We start from the raw sequence: 27241 nt of genomic DNA on the forward strand, positions 1-27241 counted from the left end.
GAAATGGTGATAAATAGGGTATGGGAATATCTATAATCTTAGGGGACTATGTGATTATGTAGAAAACGTCAGACTGAATGTTGAATCCCACTCAGCCACAACCTTGTTGAGTAATCTTGTTAAATCTTTTCACAACCATGCACTCAGTTTCCCCAGCTATAAAAATGTGGACACTGACCAGATGGCTTGTAAAATTCCGGTCAGCTCTGAAACTCTGTAATCTAAGTGTATGTCACTTTCTTGATCACATAAAGTTTCACTAGATTCTCATTGATCAATGCAGGGAAATGATGGTCAATTTAAAAAACATGTTTATTTTTGGGGGACATACATGCTGCATCATAATTGAGCAAGTACTTATATTTCCATGCATTTAAGGTATTTATTTTCTCTTTATTTAAATGCTAATGACCTAGAGAAGTTGAATGATCTCTTATTGACCAGAATGTAAACTTGTTTTATACTGCTAATTAAGCATCTTTGTAGGATGTTATCTAGTTTGCCATCAATTGACTTGATCCTTATAAAATATTTCTTTAATTTGTATTTCAGATTGAGTACTTCCGTTGCTATTATGGTTGTGTCTGGTACATTTGAGTCATAGGTCATGTTTGTACAAATAGAAGTAAGAATCTCTAGGCTAGAAGGGCCTAAATATAATGTGTATTTCCTGTAGAACAGTTCTGGCTGTACTTAACTTTTATCTTTCTGAATGCAAGTATCTTCTAGAATGCCATTTTGGTATTCCATATCATTTTACACCCTAAATATGGAATGTGAAAGAGCTTGCCTAAATTTTCTAATTTTTGTTGTCTTTTAAAATAAAATTTTGAAAGTAATGATCATTAAGAAAATCACATGGGTTATTCTTTTCTTTTCTCACTATCTTGAAAATGATATTTTAACAATTAAAAAAAGCAAAAAATGATATTCCTTTCTTAATGTACGTGTTAGAACACATTATTCATTAATCTATCTGAATATGCACATTAAAATTATGTGTACATCTATGCATTATTAATAGCTATAAATTGAACAATGTTGCAGAAACCCTTCCTGTCTAGCAAATAATAATATAGGCATTAAAAAGAGAGAGAGTGATATAAGACTGAATATTTTATATGCTTATTTCCAACATTGCAGTAAAATTAAACTAGATCTAAATGTGCTTAAAAGCTATAAAGTCTAAAATTATTTCTTCTCATTTAGGGTGAACCTGGTGATCCTGGATTGGTTGGTTTCCAGGTAAGGTTAATTTTTATTAAAGAATATTCTAAACAAAACTTCAAGATCTATAGGACTCCAAATACCAGTCTGCCTGTCTTTAAAATATTCTCTTATTGCATGTCTCCAGGGTCCTCCAGGCCATCCTGGGCCAATAGGACAGATGGGGCCAGTTGGATTTCCAGGGAGACCAGTGAGTATCTGGATGCAGTGTGCTCACTGAAGTCCCATTGTTAAACCATCCTTTATGGAGGTATTTCCTTCACTTGTTGGCTAAAGGTAAAAAGTTTATAACACAACTATGGTATTTGTAGTTACTGTAAGAAAATGTCAAGACAAAACGGTTAATTCTTCGAACACATACTGTTAAGATTGAAGAATAAGGACTCAAAATGTATGGTCACCTAATCACTGTCAACCAGGTCAGATTTTGACTTGGTGCTGGCTGTGTGCTCTTCCAGTCATGTGCAAGCACTCCTGACCCCATTCCTACCCAGTTGACAAGGGGTCTGTCACCCCTGGGCAAGGTAGTCAAAAGACTAATATGTCAGAAGAAAACACGTCGTGTAGTATCACTCCTGAGTGGTGGCAGTTATAAAAGGTGGGATATTGAACATCAATTAAGGGAATGTTCCTGGCATCCCACTTGAGTGGTGGTCTACAAGGGCTTCTTCCCCCTGAACATCAAGTGACAGGCCATAATACTTGAATGAAGAAGGGGTTGCTGCAAGGAGAGAAGAAGAGAAGAAGGGAGAATTGCTAGTGCTTGTGCAGCACTCACGCCACTTCCAAGACTTTGCAAATGGCCTAAAAGATGAACTGGCCACTGTAACAAGTTTTTGGACTCTCTCATTACCTTGGTTTTCTAGTAAGAAAAATAGATCTTAAATTAGAGAAGAAATAGGTCTTCCTTAAACAGGGAAAGATTTTTGGCTAAATAGGAGAAAGACCTCCTTTCAGAAAACTATTGCTCAATGTTGAGATAAGCTATCAAGGGATGTTTGGTATCAGTTTCTTGACAGATATTGAGAAATGATAAAGACAAATTTTGAGAAGATTCAGCCATACTAGTAGTTGGGGGTGAAGATCCTCATATAATGATTCTATAATAAAAAGATTTTTTTTTTTTTTACAATGCAAGTTTCCCTGGTGCTATGAAAGTCACTTTTCCAAGTAGCCCCTTTGACTATAAAAGATTGTCTATGTGGAGTGAAACACACACTCTAGACTCTTCACTCTCCTACTGCATATGGTTGTTGGCTTACTCACAGCACACCTATCACGTGGTAAGGGGTTGCTGTGCTTTAAATTCACAGTTCAGAAAGCGTGAAAAATAGATTGTATCTTCAAGAGACTGGTTGATCTGACAGCTTCAAGTACTGCATATAGACCATTAAAATAACCCACGGTCTCCAATCTATCCACTTCTTTACATCTGCTTCTTTGTATTTTAGCACTAATTTCTCCTCTGATGCAGTTTAAGTACTTTTATCTCAAGTGTGGTGTTGACATTGAATGTCTTGCAGGGAAAGACACATGGCCATTTTTGCTGATAGATTTTCAACTCTTCAGTATTGGCCTATAGGATTGATTTTTCAGTGAACATTTGTTGACCCACTACCAAAAAATGCTAGATGATATCCTGTGGGGAATCCCAGAGGAAGTAAGAAGAAGCAGTCCCTGCAGTAACAGGGCCTGTGACCTTGTAAAGGGATCAGAACAAACACAGAGAGGACATGAGTGAAGTCAAAAGCCTAACACAAAAGAGCAAACCAAAACTAGCTACAACTGGAGGGCCAGCAAATTCTGAGAACTAAACCTGACCCCAGCCCCTCCTACCACACTGTTTTTCATCCCTACAGAAAATAATATATTTTAAACCTCTATGAACACTACATAATGTTTTAAACATACAGTAAATACCCTTCCCAGAGTTTGCTAGCAGATGTTATCTGGATCCTGGGCTAAAGAAAACAATTTACAAACTTCTTTATATTTGTGCAGGGACCACCCGGACCCCCTGGACCAAAAGGACAGCCGGTAAGTTGGTTGGGGGATGAGCTAAAGGGAAGAAGGAACTTATATATTTGTGTATATTTGGTAATATATACATAGTAATACTTGGTTGGAAAAGATTTATTGTTTACTTTAGGATGAGTACCATATTGTAGATGTTAAAGACGTAATGTCAGCTACAAGCAGAAATCCAATTGAGCTCCCAAAGTACCTGGCACATAAGGCCTCTTGTATGTTAAGTGGATTGTTGTACACATTTTTATAACATTCCTATTGTATGAAAATCAAACTGATAAATGTTCTAGATTGGAACAATTTAGGGACAGGTCATATTTATCCTAAGTGTTAATTTATAGGAATTGACAAACTAACATATTTGTTAAAGGGAGTCCAATGAAATTCTTCTTACCTGGATATAATTAGGCTCTACAAGAGTGTATTATCAATATGTAGAGATGTATTCATTTCAGAGCCCAAAGCCATATTATTTTCATAAGAGAAAAATTTATTTAGTTCATTGGAGCACAATAAGGTAAATGGCTCAGTAGGAACTTGGAGAACAGAACTAGGGTTCATCATGACCTGAGAAAGTTGGATAAATGTCCAAAAGAAGCAGTGTAAGTTTGTCTAGGGAAGTATTTAATCAAAGCTCAACATGAGTCAGAAATACTGGGCTACTGTTGAGAAACTTTTAAGAACCAATCCATGGCTATACATTCAGATGGAGGACATTTCTAAGCATGCACATTTCAAATGCCTGCCGAATGTGAAATCCCATTTCTATGAACTCCTGGTGACCATGACTGCTGCCCCTCCCTTCTCCCTTCCATATCGTCCTTCTCTTCCCCACTCCCATCACCTCTGACATGGCTTCCGGCTTGAACTAGAGCTTGTTAAGGCTACTGACTCCACTGCTGGACTCCCCACTGTCTAGCAGCCTCGAGCAGGATGGGAAAGGACCCAAGCCAAGAGAAGCAGATGTAGGACAGGGCGCTGGGTTTAAAGCAGCAGTCACCAAGCTCCCAGCTCAGGCAAGACCCTCAGATCTCCATTTGCTGCTGCAAATACAAATAACCCTTCTCACCTCCTGACCAAGTCATTTCCTGGTGACATTGACAGCCAGCTCTTGAAGCAGAGAGGGGCCACAGGGAACTAAAACAAATTGCATTCTAATCCAGCCTTGCTGTGTTTTCTGTGCTTTGATTTCAGCTCCCAAGAAGGTGGGAAAGAAGCAAAAAGCAAAAATTAAAGAGTTGTTTTTATCTTCAGAAACTATCTAGGCATTTAAGGGGGGCAGTTGGTACACCACAGAGAGAAAACTCAGATGGAGCCCTGCACCGTCTTTTTCTCTATGGGAAAATAGTGACCCTGGGAAAGAGGTGAAGTGGTTTGAAATTAAAGAGAAAAGAGTACTGTTGCCACAGTGTGCATGAAATGTTAGTATAGCTTTTCATATGTACTTATTTTATGCATCAGAGTTGAATCAATTCTCCCATACATGGTACTTCTATTTGTGAAACTGTTAAGTACTTGCTGAGCTTAGCTTTGCTTCTTAAGCTAAAAGGAACATAAAAAGGTTGGATAAAGCCCAAAGATTCACCCTCCCTAAAATCATTAAAAAGATAGAAAGTGTCCATATGAAATTAAGATTATTTTACCAAAGTGAGAAAAGACTGAGGAAGAAGAAAGATGAATAGTGATCTTCAAATATGGCCTCCAAGGAATAAACATGGGCTGCTTTCTAAAGGAGCCAGCTCCAAGGAAATACTCTTAGATTTTTACACATAGAGTCAATATACTAATGATTAAGAGTCAGAAAGATCTGGGTTCAAATCTGCATTCTATGAGCTGTAAAACCTTGATCAGATCGTGTAACCCTCACAGTTTCACCATCTGTGAAATACTCCAAACTCAGGGTGTTACAGAGGATAAAAGACAACTGCTGAAGCATTTAGCACAGGCCCTGGGATTGTTATAAGGGCTCAATAACCACTAAGTGGAATTAATAGTAGCATCAATTTTTTATCATAAGGATGTTGGAACAATAGAATGTATTTCAAAAAGCAAACTGTAGAATGTTCTCTGAGAGTGACGGTTAGAATAATTACTTTTAGTTCATTGTTTTGAGGTTTTGCTTAGCATGTAAACTACTTAACTTCTTAAAAGCGCATCATATTTATTTTACTGTATTAAAAGAAGAGCCGTATCATTTTTGTGAACTCCAGAATTTTCGTCATTTATGTATAGTCTAAGTGGGTGCTCAGAATACACAGTGCCACTTTATACAGCTGATTTATAATGTCAGTTTTGTCTTGTACATAATATTATGTGATATCTGGGCTCAAACTTTCATTATATAATTTATATATGAAAACAGATTTTTAAACCATAATAACTTTCTTTTTTGCCAGTTAATCTCTGGAAGGAGAAGCCAGAATAATATGCAAGAATTGCTGTCCATAATGTTTCAGATAGATAGGTTTTGGTTTCTTCTTCTAAAAAATTTTTTTTCACTGTTACTATTGACTTTTAAAAACTTACAAGAACCGTTTCTTTTCAGGGCAACAGAGGACTTGGTTTTTATGGAGAAAAGGGTGACATGGTAAAGGAAATCTAATAGATTAAAGCAGAAGAATATGGTGTTTAACAATTATGAAATAAATCAGTTCAGTTACTAAGTTTGATATTGTTATTTTGAAGTGATATGCAAACATGTATTTATGTATGCAAATAATCATTGTAAAGTGCCAAGTTATTAAGCATGCTCCGGTGATAGATTCATAGGCTTTTTTGTAATTTTTAATGTAATTTCATTGAGATATATTCATACACCATGCAGTCCATCCAAAGTACAATCAGTGCTTCACAGTATCATTACATTTTTGTTCATTCATCACCATGATCATTTTTAGAACATTTGCATCACTCCAGAAAATGAAAGAAAGAGAAAAAAGAAAACCCCAAACATCCCATAACCCTTCCTTCACCCTCTTAATGATCACTAGTATTGCAGTCTACATAATTTTAAGACCTAGAATAGAGGTAATATAGAATAGAGGCAGTATAGTATTGTCAGATATATATACATATACACATATATATACAGAACAAAACATCCAGAAGTAGATCCATACAATCATGGGCAACTGACTGTTTTTTTTCTTGCAATATAATTATATAATCATTATCAAAGATCATGGCTGTTGGAAGATCCATAGATTATTGATTGATAAGACAATAAAAACAACCATCTAGGTTGACAGTAGACATCTGGCATAGAGATATAACTTCAGCCAGTCTCCAGCATACAAAAATTAATAACATTTCACCAAGGGAGTCTTCTAACCCATGTGTCAAAGACAAACATAAAGCTTCTCAGGAATTAGGCGACATGACCATGTCTGGGTTGGGCTCAAAGGCAGGACAGAAGAGTAGTCTGACTTTTATAAGTCCCTACAGTACTGAAGTTCAAAGCCTTCATGGCTGTTGAGAGGATTACATGAGATAATGTCTGTAAAAGGCTCAACATAGTGCCTTTAAAGCACAGTGAACTATTGTTTAAAAAAAAAAACAAAACCCTGATTTCACTCACCAAGAAATCTACTTACCACTCAGAAAGTGAATTTGTTCCTTTGCCCTCTTTATCTAAGAATTTTCATTTTGTTTTTTTTAATAACTAGCACACATCAGCAAGAAGCACTAAAACAGAATCAAGCATTGCATGGATGCAAGAGGAGAGATTTTATTCATATTTGATATTAGCACCATTGAAGAAATCACAAAAGAAAAAAATGAAGAATTGAAAGATATAAAAAATTTAAACCCCCATAAAATGAAATATAACAAAATAGTAAGATGAAAGAAGAAATCTGGAAAGAAAGAATTGGGAATACAGACAGTAGTTACATTAGATAAAGTGGAAATGAAGTTAATGTCTATAATCAAGCAAAGAGCTTGTTCAAATTATTGATAAAAACACTAAGGCCCCAGAAGGTAAATGGTAGATGAACAAAAAATTCACACAAGAAATAATGAAACACATAGAAAAGTGTTTCTTGCTAATGATAAAAAATATTACATTAAAGCAAACACAAAATATTAGATTTATTAAATAAGCTGATTTTTATTATATAAGAATGCTTTTTGGCTGGTGAAGTTGTGGTGAAACTGGTGCAGTCCTTCATTTCTTATTCAGTAGACTTGGTGACAACATTGGACAGGCAGAGAGTAACATACAAGAACCATAATAGCCTCCAGACCTAATAATTTCCATGTATTGAAACTCGTCATAAGATGATAATTCAGAAGCAGATAAGCCTCAAATTGTGAACAGCCTAGAGTTCTGTTATTGGAACTCTATTTTAATTCTCTATTATAATTGTTAGCATAATTAGTAGAATATTTCTCTATTAGAGAAATAATAGGCTTTTATATGGACATTCTAAATAATTTTTTTAAAAAAAAGGGAAAATGCCATCATGTTTAATAAAAGTAGTATGCAAAATAGGTTTTACATTATGCTTATTACTCTACAAAATAGGTATGCATGCGTGAGGTAATATACAAAAGTAAAAATCCCCGTATTGTGTTGGGATTGTGCTTTTATTCAAGTTTTATAGTTTCTTTGCAATGTAAAAACTATTCCTTTTGCTCAACAATACACAGGGTGACATAGGACAGCCAGGACCCAATGGGATCCCATCAGACATCGACCGTGCCAGCACTGGGCCCACGAAAGATACAATTCAACCAGATCAATATAAGGTAAATAGGCTTCAGCAAAATTGACTCTATTCCTACTTAGACTTGAAGAAGGAGGAGGAAAAGGGTCCTTTCTTCAATTTTTTTCAAACAATCACATTCAAAGTGGAAAAGGTCTTCTACCAGAGAGTCTCATTCAAAGTGACCTATAATACTTGCATTCATAGAAAATATCAAATCTAGGGGGTGCAAGGGTAGTTCTGTGGTAAAATTCTCACCTGCCATGCGGGAGACCCAGGTTCCATTCCCAACCCATGCACTTCCCAAAAACAAACAAGCAAGCAAACAACTATCAAATCTATCTTTACTAAGAGCTATAGTTTCGAGATGGGTTTGTGTTCCTAGTATAATTGAAACCTAGGATCACAGAATTATTTAAGTGCAGCATCATTTATTAAGCAAAATAAATCTACTTTTCTTTTTGCTGACATGCAGCACCCTTTTTTTAATCAAAGTCAGTTTTTTTCTCTTTCTCTATAATTTCTATTAATGTTTTATTTGATTAAATATGTACCCTTAGATGGGGGTCCAAGGGTAGTTCAGTGGTAGAATTTCACCTGCCATACGGGAGATACAGGTTCAATTCCTGGTCCATGCACTTCCAAAAAAGGAAAAAAACCAGACAAGCAAAACAAGCAAACAAAAAAATTCAACAAATGGTACTGCAGTAATGGGATACTTACATGGAAAAATAATGAAATGTGGCCCCACCATATAGCATACAAAAAAATAAAATGTACCCTTAGAGTCTAAAATAAAAATAAACATCCTCAATTCCAGCCCTGGTAATATGCACAACTGTTGAGTAAAGGTAAGGAGATTTTCATTAGAGCAATTCATTCACAGTCAATGCTGGGGGCAGTTTCATGGGGCAGTGGCCGTGGGGCCACAGGCTTCAGACCATCAGCTTTGGTCAGACAGACCTGGGTACCACTTACTCACTCTGTGTCATTAGGCAGGTCCCTTCATGTTTCTAAGCCGTCATTGTGTCAAATGGAGATAATACCAACCTCAGCGAGTTGTTGAGTGGATTACATGAGACAACATGTATGAAATGCTCAACAGTATCCATCATGTACAGTACATGGGATAAAGGGAAAAAAAAACTAATGATAGAAATCTAATTTTTCCAAACAGAACATAATTCTGACTCCAAGTACTGTCAGGATTGGATTTGGGTACTTAGCTATGGGTGGGAGAGGGACAGTCACTCTCAGTATAGTGATGACAAGGCAAGATGAGACTAGACCACTGCATTTGGGCAGGAAGTGCAAGATGGTATGGCCTGAGTTATCAGACAGATGATGAAAGTGGCCTGGGAAGGAGCTGTTGTAAGGCAGACGTACCAAAGGAAAGTGTGGCCCAAACAAGTCATTGTACCTGCTGAGTTTTAGGGCAGGATGTCCCCTAATGAACCTAAACTCTGCACAGCAGCACTAGGACAACCCAGGCATTTGCTCCACACTGGTCAGGTTGGGTTCCAGGTAAATTCAGGGCAGGACTCCAACTCCTAGTGCTTTCCAGGTAGGGCCTCTGTCCAGTTTCAGAACAGGAGCCTGAGGATGGAGCAGATCCAGAAGCAGGTTCTACTGGGGCTAAGACACATGCACTCCCAAAACAGATTTTCTTCCTTTTCTGCAACCAAGGAGAAGATTGGCTTAGGGCTGGACAGAACCAAGCCTGCAGGAGGTAGTCTCATGCTGCAGGGATCTCAAGTGCTAATCTAGGAGTGATGGAGACAAAGGACCAAGCTAGTTGCTACATTTCTTTCACTATTTTATACCAAGAGACCTGTGAAAAAAAAGATCATATAAAAATGACAGTGGTTTCTAAAGCCACTTTTGCTTGGGATTTTAATGCATTCCAAATGTATCTTTTCCCCATGGTACCTTCCTAATGATGTTTTATTTGAGCTAATAGTATAATTAGTAGCTCTTCCCTAGGCATATATTCTCACAGCAGGAATGTTAATACATGCTTGTGGGATGATAAAGGAAACTGTACAACTTGAAGGGTGGACAGTATTTCAGGGATGCCAAAAATAACACACTATCTAATTTACATTGTGAATATCCAAAAGAAATAACACATTCTTTCTTTGCATTTTGAAGCTGTGCAGTTTGGGAGTCGTTTGTTCCAATTAATTTATAATGACTGTTAAAAGTTGTATTAAAACAATGAAAAGGAAAAAAGTAGTATTAAATACATTCCACCTTATTTCATAATCCCTGAAAGACTTCAAATATTAATATTCTCAAATTAATAAGCATTTCTTATTTTTCATATTCTTCACAGGGTGACAAAGGAAGTCAGGGGGAACCAGGAAGAAAAGTAAGTCCCCTAATAATAGGTTTCTTACTAGACATAGTTCCTAAATTCTTGATGTTTTTATTGGGATGGTAGAAGATACTGTAATCTCAATGAACCATGCATGCTTGATTTCTCATCCAATTGTCTACGCAAGAAAGTACTGTCATTCAGTTTTACACTGTTCTTCCAGAAAACCACTTTAGAATTTCTTCCTTTTTGCTTAAGAATCATAAGCCAATCAACATTTTCTGACTTCTATGAGATGAACTTAAACTCTTTAAAATGAGAAAATGTGGGACTGGAGAGGGTGTGGCGGGATGGAAAGGTGGAATGAGCTGGCTTCCATTCTGGAACTCCGGCTGGACACTCGCTCTGCCCTCTCTTTTTAATCTTGTCATGCTCTCCCTCATATTTCCTGTTCTTCTACACTGTCACTTACTAGGTAATAATCCAGGCAAACTTTCAGGCTTTCTCTGTGAATCCTGCCCAGTAGTCTCACCACATTAGGGTGTGAAAAAAATGCAGTCCTGAAGCACATAAAAAGTCAGGTATCTGCAGGGCCTCTGCTTGTCAGGGCTGCCATCTCTTGTGCTGCATCCTGATGTTCTCTTTGTCCTCTCCTAGGGCGTATCCTTGAAGGGAGAAGAAGGAATCATGGGCTACACTGGGACGCGGGTAAGCCACACATTTTATAACCGTGGGTTTTAGAACAGTGCATCTCCATTTGAAGGAGAGTGGGACCAGAAAACAAACAAATGCTTCTGGTTGGGCCGTCGTAGCCAAAAATGTAGAATGGCTCAAACACAAGGGGTTAATTTCTTGTCGTCCTCATTGTCCGGTTGGAGGTATGGAGCTCTCCCCTTGGAGATTCAGCCCTCTTGTGACTCTGCATGCACTGGGGTGTCCCTACTTCTGAAAAACCTTGGCATCTGGGATTTGCACAAGTGGTTCAGTGGTAGAATGCTCACTTGCCATGAGGGAGACCTGAGTTCAATTTCTGGCCCATGTACAACCCACCCACCCACCCCCCGCCAAAAAAAAAGCCTTAGCTCTGGAAATTATGCAGACCACCTCTGCTCTCCTTTCCTTGGCCAAACCTAACAGCAGGGGAGGCTGGGAAATGTGGTCCTAGCCATGGGCCCAGAGAGAAGAGAAAATGGGTTTTGTTGACTGTCTGGTAGTCACTGCTAATACAAAGACATATTTTATAGTCCCCCATAACAAGAATAGATAGGGTTATTAGGCCATTGGAGTACAGGCCTGTTGATTTTTTTTTTTTACCAAGTTTTGAATTTATTTCTTTAAACAGTAGGCATGATACATTGAATTAAAGCTTATCATTTTAGATTTGTCTCCTTTAGGAAATAAAAGAAGTGTTCTGTTAGCTTTGATACCTTATATAGTGAAGGTAATGTTGCTATTATAATGGATTTTGCTTCTTTTGAGCTGTTTCATCATGATTATCTATTCTTGGGCCTTTCGAAATAGGGAAGAATTGAATTTGTAGCTCATTACTATTGTTCAAGTCTGGACCTATAAATTGTTGTGTCAGTCCGACAGCATTTTATTTTAATCAATATCAGGAACCATAAAAATACCCGCTGGAAAATTCTGCTTTGTATTCTGAGCTGTTATTGGTTCTATTTTCCGTTCAATCCAGGGTGCCCCCGGCTTCAACGGTGAACCAGGATCGCCAGGACAGAAAGTAAGTTTGAGACATAAAATGTAGTCTTCTCAAGCCGGAGCAGAGGTCAAACGTATAGACTGTGGTAGCCCAGAAAAGAACATTTGTCCCCGGAAAACGCATTTAAAACTCACTGTGTAACGTCCAGTAACATAAAAAGCCCTTCCTTCCAGATTACTTAGTACACTTAAGTCAAATCATTTACCTATTTTCTCACATCTGCAGATCAGCCTTCTGATTCTTTCTACCTTTCTCTCCCTTGAGGCTTCCTATCGTTTGGCCCTCCCAGCCGTGGCTTTTGTACAATCCCAGCTCTGCTTCATAGTCACTCTTGGAAAAGTTGTCAACTTGCTGACCAAGGGTAGACCCTGCCTTTTTTTAAATTGAACTCATGCACTTTGACACTTTGTTTATATTCACTGATGACCCAATTCACTATTCTGTTCTGTAGACAGATTTTTGTATTTTTTAGAAGAAACTGTTACGTGAGAAATATATGAATCTAGTTCAGACTTGGAATCGTATTAAAGCTAGATCATACCATATAGAAGAGAGAGGAAACATAGAAATAGATTGATTTTCACCATTCATCATCTCCACTGATACAGTCGCAGAATAGGTTGCATGCCTCCTTCCCATTGCAGACACTCAGATCCTTTCCACCAGCAGCCACCAGTAATGGTTCAGATAAGTGCCAGCACGAAACAGGCATGTTTTTACATGCGTAGAATTTAATAAAACATAAAAATGGACATGCTACTCTGCCACTTGTTATTTTTGCCTGAGCTGCCTTGGAGATTATTCCACATTAGCACTTACAGATCTGCCTTGTTCTGTTAAGAGGCTGCATAGAATTGCAGTAACTGTGTGTACCATATCATGATGGTTTCTATTGCTTGCTGTTTCAAAAGATGTGCAGACAACATTATGTTATGTGCATCTTGGTGACCACAGGCTAGTGTTTCCATAATTCCCTCCTGGTAGGTGTATAGAAATAGATTTTTTTTAAAAAGTCCAGCCTCACAATCACAGCTCCACTGAATCCTGCAGATGGCGCTGTTGCAGGATAGTAGCATCACATCTGGAGAGCCGTAACAACTGTGGTTAACAAGCGCTGCAGGTGCATCCGTTTCCTTCTGGAAGGTTCTGCCACCATTGCTCTGGGACTGCAGATTGACTTGGCCTCCCAGATTCAATTTCTGACCCCACTGACTCTAGGCTGGATTAACCTAGTGTTCTGGTTTTGACCAATCACAGCAGCGCATGTGACCTTATTCTTATTCCCAGTTGACCTCACTCTTCCAATCCTGTCCTTTTATCTTAAACTCAGTCCAGGGCCCTGAGACTAGGCTTTGCTCTGATTGCATCCAGCTTTTCACAACATCACTGACAGGAGATATCCCCAAAGGCAGCATGCCAAGAGGGATAGCTGTCTGTGCCACTCCCCAACCGAAGGCCAAAGGTCAAATTCTAGTTTAAGGATTACAATAAGCAGATGTCGTCAAGAGAAAGAGGACTAACGCAAACACCAGCACCTTAAAAGTTATTCATTTCGACCCTCTTCATGTAATTCTAACATTTCTTATCGTTTGCTAGTGAAATCATAATTATTAGTTTTATAATGCCCAACACAAAGGATTGTAGTTTTTTTAAAATGCAGTTCGACACAACTGCTCTCTGAAATTCTGAAGTTAATGAAAGAGAACAAGATATTCAACAAGCACTGACCACCTGCTGTCTTCCACCGCTGTGGCCCACATGTTAGGATTTCAACTTTTTGCAGCTGCAATAACTTAGGAAGACACACATACTTTCTAAATGGGACCTTCAGATTTACTAAGGAGAAGTAGTTTACTTGACTATAAAAATAGGAAGCAGTCAAGACATACACAAATGACTCAGCCATCGTGCTGGGTTGTACCAATCTGCACCACAGTCATGAGTTTTGTATGTTAGCTCGCAGAGTTCAGTTTTATGGTATAAAATGGAACCAGGAAGCTTTAAGGAGCAACTTTGAACAGTAACGTAAGATTGCACCAAAATGGGGTGAAGTGAAAAAAGAAAATATATTCTGGAAAAGATCTTGCCTTCCTCTGTTTGTACACAATATCAGTTGTGCCTCATTCCTGCTGAGATTAATGAAACTTCTATTAATTCTAACTTTTTCTAAAAAAAGCATGGAAAAGTAACTTTTATGGAATTGGCTATATTAAATTTCCTGAAAAATTAAACATTGTTTCCTCCTTCCTTTTCTAGGGGAAACATATATGAGTAATTGAACAAAAAATTTGTGTATCCTAGGGTTATTTTAAATAGTTTTCATTGAGACCTCTTCTCCTTTGAGGAGATAAACATTTAAAGACAACCCTGCGTATCATATCGTTGGAAGTCCCCCCTTTATCAATAGAACTATTTTAACTATGTCAGAACTTTTCAGGACTCAAGTGACGTCTCATTTACACATGGTGTAACAATGTATAGATTTCATTCTTATTGAATGCAAGTCTTAAGAATGTTGGTTATGGCTATTTATAGTCACTTCTGAATAGTTTGAAGTGGAGACATATGATTTCAGATTGGGTTCTTTTACTGAAATTTTGTTGACATCCACTCTTATAAACTAAATGCCATTAGTTTCCAGGCCTTACAGAGACATATGGCTTCTATACAATAGATCCTAACACTCCTCAAACCATTGAGATGTCTGAAAATTCAGTTAAGAGACTTTGCTAAAATAAATTTTTGCTCAATAAAGAAACAGGTAACTTGCAAAAAGATGAGGCAGGCATGTTCAAACTACTTAAAACAGTTAGCTCTTTTTATGGACTCTAAAAGTATATTTCCCTAAAAGACTCTAATTATAAATTCTTTTTATCTCTTCTTTATAGCCAGTCTCTAAGTACTTCTGCCTAATGATGCTTCATTAGCTGGTTAGGGTTATTTTTACCCTTGAAAGACATGAAACTGACTACTTTTAAAGTTCTACAATCTGAACTTTCTGTCAATCATATATATACGTGCTCAGTAAATTCAAATCAAGTGAAGTGTTATTAAATTGGGGAGGGGGAGGGGGGAGAAATGCAGACTTTCCAAGTTCTTGATGAATGAATGTTCTATTCATTCTAAAATAGACATTTATCTGAATGCCAATTTCCTGACTTTTTAGTTTCTCCAAATGATTGGGATCTGAGATGCACATCAAAGCAAGTTCTCAGGGAGCCCTGCTGAATCCCAGCTGGGTCCTTGTCAGGGTCATAGTGACTAGCACCACTCTGAGTAGATCCCCAGTTAATTCCTTCTAGACCATGCCCACCCCCTTGCTTTCCTCCACACCCATTATGTCTGCCACTGAGAAACATAGAGTAAAATGTTTAGATCATGGTTTGGACTCTTGAGGTTCCGGGCAATTGCGGTTCCAGCCAGTTGTCAATGTTGTCAGATGAACCCTGAGTCCTAATGATTCCCCTTGCTGTGGTAAATTATACGAGGTCTGAGTTATCCCCTCTCCCTTCCAATCGATCCATCACCTCTGAGAACTCATAAGGAAAGTTTGAGATCATTGTTTCAGCTCTCGGAGTTCTAGGCTGTTGGGGATCCAGTTGCCAAGTGTCTCGGTGCTGTTCAATTTCCTCCTTCCTCAAGTTGATTTCACATAATACCCAGTTAAGATTGTTCAGACATCGTGCATTCTGAAGTGTTAGGTTTTTTTCAGCAGAGGTGATGAGCACTTGGTATTTGGGGATGCTTGTTATTGTTTGTTGATGATGACACTGCACAACTGATCAATGCTTGGGTGGCTCAGAATGAAGTGTAGATTTGACAAATTCCAATGCGTTATTTGATCTGGACTATAATGTTGGCTCTCAGCACTGCTCAAATGAAATGCCTCCTTGCCAACTTCCCAGTCATTGGAAAGTCTTTCGAAATGCCAAGCTTATCTCATGAGATAGCCCCTAAACAGGAGATTGCTTTTAATAGCAGAGATATGAAAGGCTTTTAGGGTCTAGGAAAATCTGCCTTCACTTTTGAATCTCCAGCACCACCTAATGTGAAAGAAAGTCACAGTCTAAATCATAGGCCTACCATGAAAAACACAAAATTTAGCCAGTTTTTGTTTACTATAAACAACATAACTTTCTGCATACGTTTTCCTGGATTTCAAAAGTAAAATAGTCAGAGAACGAACTTTTTTTTGCACCATTGGAACCAACAAGTCTGAATTTTGGGGGAGAGGTTGTGGTTTTATAGAAGAATCATGAATAAAATACAGGATAACAGTTCTGGATTTTTGAGAACCTCCCATACATATTCTTGAGTGAGAGGGAATAATTTTCTGGCTTAACAAAATGCTTTACATCCCTATCCAGATATTTCATGATATGATTCATAAGAATAGACTATTCAAAGGAATTAAAAAGCAATAATTAGCATTACTCTAAATTTTTAAATATAAAGAAGAGAAAAAATATTTCTAAATTTAGAGGCTTTCATGCTTCTACTTAGTATTGATGAAAATTTTCAAAACCGATTTTGGGGGAAGGTTTTAATAGATGAATGGGCTGCCAATAACCCAAAACACTGGTCCATCATAGCTACGCTAAAATGGGGCACCCTAACTTTATGTACTTCCTAATGTGTGCAATAGGGAATACACAGCACCCACCATGAACAATTCTTGCTGAAAAGATGAACCTGAATCTATTTAAGTCTCTAGATCTAACAACTAATTCAGAAGAAGGATGGAATATAGAGGAGTATATCATTCACCCCCACAGATTGTAAATCAACCAATTCTAGCGTGTAGGGTATTTGCAGCACCGATAACCCAATTCTTCAAGTACAATAACAAATATATATATAAAATAGGAAGGAAGAAGAAACTATTATGAATTAAAAGACCCTTAAGAGACATAGCAACCAAGTGCTATATTTGAACTTTGTATGGATCCTGATTTAAACAAAGCAACGATAAAGACATTTTTTTGAGACCATTGGGGAAAACTGAGCAAAGACTGGGGAGTAGATCATTTTAATGAATGATGATTAATTTTATTAGATATAGTATGTTGGAGATAAAAATTTTAAAATAACCCTCTTTCTTTCAGGGAAGTAGAGGACTAGATGGTTATGGAGGCCCCGATGGCCCTAAAGGACGAAAGGTGATCTCGTACTTTATTTTTATCTTCTTCTTTCTTAGTTCTTCCCTCTTAGGTGCTATTATGTCAGGGTGTCATTCCATCGTCCGCAACTCATCCTTCCTGGATGTTTCATATCATTCCCAGCAATGTAATACTCCATCCTATAGAAAACGTGGTCTCTTAACAATTTCCGGTGGTTGGCAACGCTCTCAAAATGAGATGGAAACTTGCCTTTATCAGTTTCTGTTGGTGCCTCTGGCTAGTGGCCGGGACACCAGGGGTTTCCCAGTGGAGATTTTTCCCTGTGAACAGTATGTGGTTCAGTTAGTCATTGTCGAAAATTCCAACAGGCCATTTCACACTTCTCTTCTCTTCCTCCTGTAGGGAGATGTGGGTGACCAGGGTCTCCCAGGACTGCCAGCCTACTCCCCTCATCCTTCCCTAGCCAAAGGTTTGTATGCTCCCGCATGATTTCATGCCACATAGACATTTTGTTCTCAATTATAGAAAAAGTCATTCAGTTTCCAGAAGGGTTTTCTAAGTAACAGCAAAAATAAGATACTGAGAACATGACCTTATGAGACGCTCAGTCTCTTATACAACTTCCCTTGTGGTTTAAGAGTAGCATTACTGAGTGATGGTTGTTTGGCCTCTGCCTGAAAGAGAGCTCATTACCTGCCAGTGAGACCCCACTGTTAGAAAGTCCTTTCATTTCTCCATAACTTATACAGGTTCTGGTTTTGTCTTCTGCACCATCACTACTGAAATCCAGTCCTTCTACACATCATCCAATGACAGTAGTCCTACATACCCCAATCTTTTCTCCTCCAAATGTACCAAGATGCTTAAGATGTCCTGTTTGCTGGACCGAAGTCTGGATTTACCACACTCATAATCTGTAAACAATCACATCCTTTTAAACTTCAAGCCAGCTAAATCTCTGATATGTGTCACATGAACTCTTTACAACCCAGGGGGCTCTTCTCCACTTTCACACTTGACTCTCTAAATAGAAATGAAAAATTCTGCATGTGTCATAGCTACTGTTCACCTCTTTATTTTAGTTCAGCCTTCCAAATTGGCAAAATCTTATTGAAACATGATTCTAATTCTTTGATTAGAGCCCTGGTCTCTGAACCTTTTTGAATATGTATCCTTCTTGGTTAAAAAAAAAAAAAATGTCTTGAGCACCTTCTCTCAATAAATGTATGAATATTTATTTATGACTAATTTATACAATTATATGAAACTCCATAGGATAGGCATTTTAGCCCATGTGGTTCGCTACTGTATCCCCAATGCTTAGAATAGTTCCACATATGTGCTCAATAAACATTTGCGTGAATGACTAAATGGTGTGCAGGCTAAGCCATTCACACCACAAAGGCATTTTAAACGGTGAAGTGTTTTTTATTGTTTTATTTAAATAGAGATGCTCTAATAGTTTCTTCCCAGACCTTAGTAGATCATCTGGCTCTGTCTCCTGTCCTATATGTCCAGGTGTCAAGTATTTGCTTTCCTGCTTAGACGTGAACGATCTGTCGATTTGATAACCTCTTTTGTGTGTCTTCATCTGAACACTGACGAACATAGAGATCAGAACAGCTCCAGGACAAAGCCTGCTGGGGCCCCTTGGAGCACTCTCTCTGTTTTGATATCAAACTATTAATCGATATGTTTTGAAATCTGTGTTCCACCATCCGCCTAACTGTAGAGCAAGCACTTTGCCTTCTTATCTATGATATGCAAAATATCTGACAACCTAGAAACCTCAGTGAAAAGAAACATGAGGTTGGTTTGACCTGACTTCTTGTTAGTGATTTGGTTGAAACCAAAATACTTACTTTGAAGATTTGGGACCATAATTTTTAAAGCGAACGCTGGTGGTGTCTCCTTTTGCATTATTCAAAAATGTCACCAACTGAGAGCCCAGAATTCATTTAGTTTCCCCTTTCACCACACTCCATTCCTGGAAACCATACTGGGAACATGAATGAATTTTTTTGTTTGTTTTTTTCATGATGAATGATTTTTAAAAATCATTTTTGCCCACACATAAAAATTCAGAAATGCTGCACTCACCCTCTTTGCTACCTGACAGTGTTGCTGCATTCTTGGTGAGCTACAAATACTAATGAGTCACATCCCAGGGTTTAGGGTTAAAGGCTGATTAATAAACAGAATCTCTCAGAAAATAGGAAAACAAATATGTCTTTTACTAGGAAGCATTGCAAGAGCTTGTCAAAACAAAAAGGGGCAGGCCACAGTGGCTCAGTGGCAGAGTTCTCACCTGCCATGCTAGAGATCCGGGTTCGATTCCTGGTGTCTGCCCATGCAAACAGACAAACAAAAGAACAAAATGAAAAAGGGGGAGAGGAACCTGTGAATTAACAGAAATGAACCCAAAGTAAGTGAAAATAAAAATAAAGGCAGTCTTCATGTTTTTCTGAGCAAATGAGAAGGTATAGGATTTTTATTTTTTATTTTGTCTCCTTTTATTTAATCATACTGGCTAATATTTATATGGTGCTTACTATGTGCTGAGCAATAGTCTAAGTTCTAGTTGCACTTGTCATTGTATTTACTCTTCCTAATGACCCCAATATAACCCCATTTTACCAACAGGGAAACTGAGGTACAGGCAAGTTTAGTTCACGTAGATGATAAGTGGAGGAGCTAGATAGAAACCCAGGCTAAGTGATCCAGACTCCATCCCTTCGATCGCTGGGCTGCACTGCCAACAGCAGCATGGGGCCAAAACAGTCAGGTTTCAGTCTCTTGCATTTGCAGCTCAAATATGATGTGCATGCAGCAAATCCCCTCCTTATTTCAAGAAATTTCCTTTGAGATTAAAAAATTTAGAAACACATATAGAATGCTAGCTACCCTAAAGCATTACTAGTATTTATGTGGCAAACCATCCTCTTTTCTCCTCTTTTCTCTCATCTTTCCCAATTATATTCCAGGGAACTATGTTATACAGTAAAACATTGCTATTTACATAGCAAAAGAACATACCACTGCTGGGCAGCGTGACGGTGGCTCAGCGGCAGAATTCTCACCTGCCGTGCCGGAGACCCGGGTTCGCTTCCTGGTGCCTGGCGATGTGAAAAAAAAAAACGAATATACCAATGCCACTTTGCATTTGTTTATTGAGGGATTAAAGTCTGTAAGAACTTTCACATGAAGTATTCATTCAGCAAACGGTTATTAAAAGCCCATCTTGGGCATAAAGCTGGGGCTCAGGGAATAAAAGGAATTCTAAGAGAAATCAGACCCTACCGCATGATCCAGGATTCCTAGAATGATATCTGACATATGATGGGATTTCTAATTATTTAGTTTCCTTTAATCTTGCTTTAGACCCAGCTACTTTTTCAACCTGATTTTCCATTCATTCTGTTCACCTGTCCCCCAACACGCCAGCCAAATCCTGCTAAACGTTTGTCAGCTCTGTACGTTGATTCTGGTTCTTCTCCCCTCTCTGAATGCGCTTTGCTCTTCCCTCTTCCTTCCCCGACTCCATCTCGGCCAGAGTCCACCTATATCTAAGGCTCAACTTTCAGGCTGCCTTCTCCGCGAAATCTGAGTGCCCTTAGGAAGTTACTTCACCTCTCTGAACCTTAGTGTCCTCATTTGTAAAATTGGGATTATAACACTATCTATCCCACAGAGTTTTTATAGGAATCCAGTGGATGTTAAGTATTTAGCACTAAGCCTAACACAGTAAGTGCAAAAAAATTATCAACTTATTTTGTTTTTATTTTCTATAGTCCCTCAATGCCAGATTATTTCCCAATCAAAAATAACCCTCCTGGGCGGTGCTACGGTGGCTCAGTGGCAGAATTCTCACCTGCCATGCCGGAGACCCAGGTTTAATTCCCGTGCCTGCCCATGCCAAAAATAAAGAAAATAAATAACCCTCCCCTCCTTTGAATATTTTTGGTACCTTGTGCCTCTTACTGTTTGCGCATTACTTATAGGTCTCTTCTAGCAACCCTGTTTAACTATGAATGTGTTCCTTGAGACAGAGACTACACATATATTAAGAATTTTGGGGCAGGCCACGATGGCTCAGCAGGCAGAGTTCTCGCCTGCCATGCCGGAGACCTGGGTTCAATTCCTCATGCCTGCCCATGCAAAAAATAATAATAATAATAATTTTGAACCCCTCATTGTGCTCTCACAATATACAGCATATTCAGTGAAAAGGTGAACATTTATTTTGCTATATAAGAAGCGATTTCAGGACTTCCTGGAAGATGGCGGCTTAGTAAGACGCGCGGATCTTAGTTTCTTCTCCAGGACACCTACTAGGGGAGTAGAAACGATACAGAAAGCGCCCAAAGCCACAACAGAGATAAAAAAGACAGCGTACCCCATCCTGGAACGGCTGGCTGGCTGAGAGAAGCAGCTCGGGTGAGATCGCCGAGGCGCGCGGGCCTTACCGGGCGGGGTGGCAAGCGGCCGGAGTTACTCCCTTCCCCCTTCCCGGGCCGGCTGGGAGAATTGGAGAGGCGGTCCCCTGAAACAAAGATGGCTGGCGCCCACACCACGCGCAGCCCCCGGACCAACTGAGAGAATTGGATCGGAAACCCCCAGGCCGCGGAGAACGGTGACCCCGTGACTCCCGGGGAACGTGCACTCTCTCGGGCGGGCCGCTGCCGCTGGCGCCCTCCCGCCACGCTTGTTGCCCAGGGCCGACTAGGAAATTCGGACGGGCTCTTTCCCTGGCTGCAGCGACCAGCAACCCTCCCTGCGTTCGGACCCCGGGCCGGCTCAAGCCGCTTCGGCTAGCGAACCCCCAGGACGGCGAGAGTTTTCCAAAGTTTAAGGTCCCACAGCACCTTTTACTGGTGGGACCCGCAGACAAACGTGTGCCACGAGCGCCACCTACTGGGCAGGATAAGAAAAACAGAACCCAGAGATTTCACAGAAAAATATTACAACCTTGCTGGGTCCAACACCAAGAGAAATCTGAATAAATGCCCAGACGCCAGCAGCAGAAGATAACTGTCCACGCTCAAAAGATTGAGAATATGGCTCAGTCAAAGGAACAAACCAATAGCTCAAATGAGACACAAGAGCTGAGACAACTAATGCTGAATATACGAACAGAAATGGAAAACCTCTTCAAAAATGAAATCGATAAATTGAGGGAGGACATGAAGAGGACATGGGCTGAACATAAAGAAGAAATAGAAAAACTGAAGAAACAAATCGCAGAGCTTATGGAAGTGAAGGATAAAGTAGCAAACATAGAAAAAATAATGGATAGCTACAATGATAGATTTAAAGAGACAGAAGATAGAATTAGTGATTTGGAGGATGGAACATCTGAATTCCAAAAACAAACAGAAACTATAGGGAAAAGAATGGAAAAATTTGAACAGGGTATCAGGGAACTCAAGGACAATATGAACCGCACAAATATACGTGTTGTGGGTGTCCCAGAAGGAGAAGAGAAGGGAAAAGGAGGAGAAAAACTAATGGAAGAAATTTTCACTGAAAATTTCCCAACTCTTATGAAAGACCTAAAATTACAGATCCAAGAAGTGCAGCGCACCCCAAAGAGATTAGACCCAAATAGGCGTTCTCCAAGACACTTACTAGTTAGAATGTCAGAGGTCAAAGAGAAAGAGAAGATCTTGAAAGCAGCAAGAGAAAAACAATCCATTACATACAAGGGAAACCCAATAAGACTTTGTGTAGATTTCTCAGCAGAAACCATGGAAGCTAGAAGACAGTGGGATGATATATTTAAAATACTAAAAGAGAAAAACTGCCAACCAAGACTCCTATATCCAGCAAAATTATCCTTCAAAAATGAGGGAGAAATTAAAACATTCTCAGACAAAAAGTCACTGAAAGAATTTGTGACCAAGAGACCAGCTCTGCAAGAAATACTAAAGGGAGCACTAGAGTCAGATACAAAAAGACAGAAGAGAGAGATATGGAAAAGAGTGTAGAAAGAAGGAAAATCAGATATGATATATATAATACAAAAGGCAAAATGTTAGAGGAAAATATTATCCAAACAGTAATAACACTAAATGTCAATGGACTGAATTCCCCAATCAAAAGACATAGATTGGTAGAATGGATTAAAAAACAGGATCCTTCTATATGCTGTCTACAGGAAACACATCTTAGACCCAAAGAGAAACATAGGTTGAAAGTGAAAGGTTGGGAAAAGATATTTCATGCAAATAACAACCAGAAAAGAGCAGGAGTGGCTATACTAATATCCAACAAATTAGACTTCAAATGTAAAACAGTTAAAAGAGACAAAGAAGGACACTATATACTAATAAAAGGAACAATTAAACAAGAAAGCATAACAATCATAAATATTTACGCACCGAATCAGAATGCCCCAAAATACGTGAAGAATATACTGCAAACACTGAAAAGGGAAATAGACTCATATACCATAATAGTTGGAGACTTCAACTCACCACTCTCATCAAGGGACAGAACATCTAGACAGAGGATCAACAAAGAAATAGAGAATCTGAATATTACTATAAATGAACTAGACTTAATAGACATTTATAGGACATTACATCCCACAACAGCAGGATACACCTTTTTCTCAAGTGCTCATGGATCATTCTCAAAGATAGACCATATGCTGGGTCACAAAGCAAGTCTTAACAAATTTAAAAAGATTGAAATCTTACACAACACTTTCTCGGACCATAAAGGAATGATGTTGGAAATCAATAATAGGCAGAGTGCCAGAAAATTCACAAATACGTGGAGGCTCAACAACACACTCCTAAACAACGACTGGGTCAAAGAAGAAATTGCAAGAGAAATTAGCAAATACCTCGAGGCGAATGAAAATGAAAACACAACATATCAAAACTTATGGGACGCAGCAAAGGCAGTGCTAAGAGGGAAATTTATTGCTCTAAATGCCTATATCAGAAAAGAAGAAAAGGCAAAAATTCAGGAATTAACTATCCATTTGGAAGAACTGGAGAAAGAACAGCAAGCTAACCCCAAAGCAAGCAAAAGGAAAGAAATAACAAAGATTAGAGCACAAATAAATGAAATTGAAAACATGAAAACAATAGAGAAAATCAATAAGGCCAGAAGTTGGTTCTATGAGAAAATCAATAAGATTGATGGGCCCTTAGCAAGATTGACAAAAAGAAGAAGAGAGAGGATGCAAATAAATAAGATCAGAAATGGAAGAGGAGACAGAACTACTGACCTCACAGAAATAAAGGAGGTAATAACAGGATACTATGAACAACTTTACGCTAATAAATACAACAATTTAGAGGAAATGGACGGGTTCCTGGAAAGACATGAACAACCAACTTTGACTCAAGAAGACATAGATGACCTCAACAAACCAATCACAAGTAAAGAAATTGAATTAGTCATTCAAAAGCTTCCTAAAAAGAAAAGTCCAGGACCAGATGGCTTCACATGTGAATTCTACCAAACGTTCCAGAAAGAATTAGTACCAATTCTCTTCAAACTCTTCAAAAAAATCGAAGTGGAGGGAAAACTACCTAATTCATTCTATGACGCCAACATCACCCTCATACCAAAACCAGGCAAAGATATTACAAAAAAAGAAAACTACAGACCAATCTCTCTAATGAATACAGATGCAAAAATCCTCAATAAAATTCTAGCAAATCGTATCCAACAACACATTAAAAGAATTATACATCATGACCAAGTAGGATTCATCCCAGGTATGCAAGGATGGTTCAACATAAGAAAATCAATTAATGTAATACACCATATCAACAAATCAAAGCAGAAAAATCACATGATCATCTCAATTGATGCAGAGAAGGCATTCGACAAGATTCAACATCCTTTCCTGTTGAAAACACTTCAAAAGATAGGAATACAAGGGAACTTCCTTAAAATGATAGAGGGAATATATGAAAAACCCACAGCTAATATCATTCTCAATGGGGAAAAATTGAAAACTTTCCCCCTAAGATCAGGAACAAGACAAGGATGTCCACTATCACCACTATTATTCAACATTGTGTTGGAGGTTCTAGCCAGAGCAATTAGACAAGAAAAAGAAATACAAGGCATCAAAATTGGAAAGGAAGAAGTAAAACTATCACTGTTTGCAGACGATATGATACTATACGTCGAAAACCCGGAAAAATCCACAACAAAACTACTAGAGCTAATAAATGAGTACAGCAAAGTAGCAGGTTACAAGATCAACATTCAAAAATCTGTAGCATTTCTATACACTAGTAATGAACAAGCTGAGGGGGAAATCAAGAAACGAATCCCATTTACAATTGCAACTAAAAGAATAAAATACCTAGGAATAAATTTAACTAAAGAGACAAAAAACCTATATAAAGAAAACTACAAAAAACTGCTAAAAGAAATCACAGAAGACCTAAATAGATGGAAGGGCATACCGTGTTCATGGATTGGAAGACTAAATATAGTTAAGATGTCAATCCTACCTAAATTGATTTACAGATTCAATGCAATACCAATCAAAATCCCAACAACTTATTTTTCAGAAATAGAAAAACCAATAAGCAAATTTATCTGGAAGGGCAGGGTGCCCCGAATTGCTAAAAACATCTTGAGGAAAAAAAACGAAGCTGGAGGTCTCGCGCTGCCTGACTTTAAGGCATATTATGAAGCCACAGTGGTCAAAACAGCATGGTATTGGCATAAAGATAGATATATCGACCAATGGAATCGAATAGAGTGCTCAGATATAGACCCTCTCATCTATGGACATTTGATCTTTGATAAGGCAGTCAAGCCAACTCACCTGGGACAGAGCAGTGTCTTCAATAAATGGTGCCTAGAGAACTGGATATCCATATGCAAAAGAATGAAAGAAGACCCATCTCTCACACCCTATACAAAAGTTAACTCAAAATGGATTAAAGATCTAAACATTAGGTCTAAGACCATAAAACAGTTAGAGGAAAATGTTGGGAGATATCTTATGGATCTTACAACTGGAGGCGGTTTTATGGACCTTAAACCTAAAGCAAGAGCACTGAAGAAGGAAATAAATAAATGGGAACTCCTCAAAATTAAACACTTTTGTGCATCAAAGAACTTCATCAAGAAAGTAGAAAGACAGCCTTCACAATGGGAGACAATATTTGGAAATGATATATCAGATAAAGGTCTAGTATCCAGAATTTATAAAGAGATTGTTCATCTCAACAACAAAAAGACAGCCAACCCAATTACAAAATGGGAAAAAGACTTGAACAGACACCTCTCAGAAGAGGAAATACGGATGGCCAAGAGGCACATGAAGAGATGCTCAATGTCCCTGGCCATTAGAGAAATGCAAATCAAAACCACAATGAGATATCATCTCACACCCACCAGAATGGCCATTATCAACAAAACAGAAAATGACAAGTGCTGGAGAGGATGCGGAGAAAGAGGCACACTTATCCACTGTTGGTGGGAATGTCAAAGGGTGCAACCACTGTGAAAGGCAGTTTGGCGGTTCCTCAAAAAGCTGAATATAGAATTGCCATACGACCCAGCAATACCATTGCTAGGTACCTACTCAAAGGACTTAAGGGCAAAGACACAAACGGACATTTGCACACCAATGTTTATAGCAGCATTATTTACAATTGCAAAGAGATGGAAACAGCCAAAATCTCCATCAACAGAAGAGTGGCTAAACAAACTGTGGTATATACATACGATGGAATATTATGCAGCTTTAAGACAAGATAAACTTATGAACCATGTAATAACATGGATGGACCTAGAGAATATTATGCTGAGTGAATCCAGCCAAAAACTAAAGGACAAATACTGTATGGTCCCACTGATGTGAACGGTCATTCGAGAATAAACTTGAAATATGTCATTGGTAACAGAGTTCAGCAGGAGTTAGAAACAGGGTAAGACAATGGGTAATTGAAGCTGAAGGGATACAGACTGTGCAACAGGACTAGATACAAAAACTCAAAAATGGACAGCACAATAATACCTAATTGTAAAGTAATCATGTTAAAACACTGAATGAAGCTGCATCTGAGCTATAGGTTTTTGTTTTGTTTTGTTTTGTTTTGTTTTGATTTTACTATTATTACTTTTATTTTTTTCTCTA

At 38.4% G+C, this 27241-nt stretch overlaps 1 protein-coding gene across 2 annotated transcripts in view; it reads left to right on the top strand.

Annotated features, from left to right (window-relative positions):
* COL4A2 (collagen type IV alpha 2 chain) overlaps positions 1–27241 on the top strand; it is a 225859-nt gene that overhangs the window by 126499 nt on the left and 72119 nt on the right. The window contains exons 9-18 of one of the 2 annotated variants that reach the window (XM_077158665.1): positions 1210–1245; positions 1355–1417; positions 3229–3264; positions 5801–5842; positions 7906–8004; positions 10297–10332; positions 10936–10986; positions 11972–12016; positions 17101–17154; positions 17518–17584. In XM_077158665.1, the coding sequence (XP_077014780.1) occupies positions 1210–1245; positions 1355–1417; positions 3229–3264; positions 5801–5842; positions 7906–8004; positions 10297–10332; positions 10936–10986; positions 11972–12016; positions 17101–17154; positions 17518–17584 (529 nt within the window). The remainder of the gene's footprint in view (positions 1–1209; positions 1246–1354; positions 1418–3228; positions 3265–5800; positions 5843–7905; positions 8005–10296; positions 10333–10935; positions 10987–11971; positions 12017–17100; positions 17155–17517; positions 17585–27241) is intronic. The other variant, XM_077158666.1, reaches the window with a different exon arrangement.

This window comes from Tamandua tetradactyla, chromosome 4 (genome assembly GCF_023851605.1).
Source record: "Tamandua tetradactyla isolate mTamTet1 chromosome 4, mTamTet1.pri, whole genome shotgun sequence".
NCBI classification, from domain to species: Eukaryota; Metazoa; Chordata; class Mammalia; order Pilosa; family Myrmecophagidae; genus Tamandua; species Tamandua tetradactyla.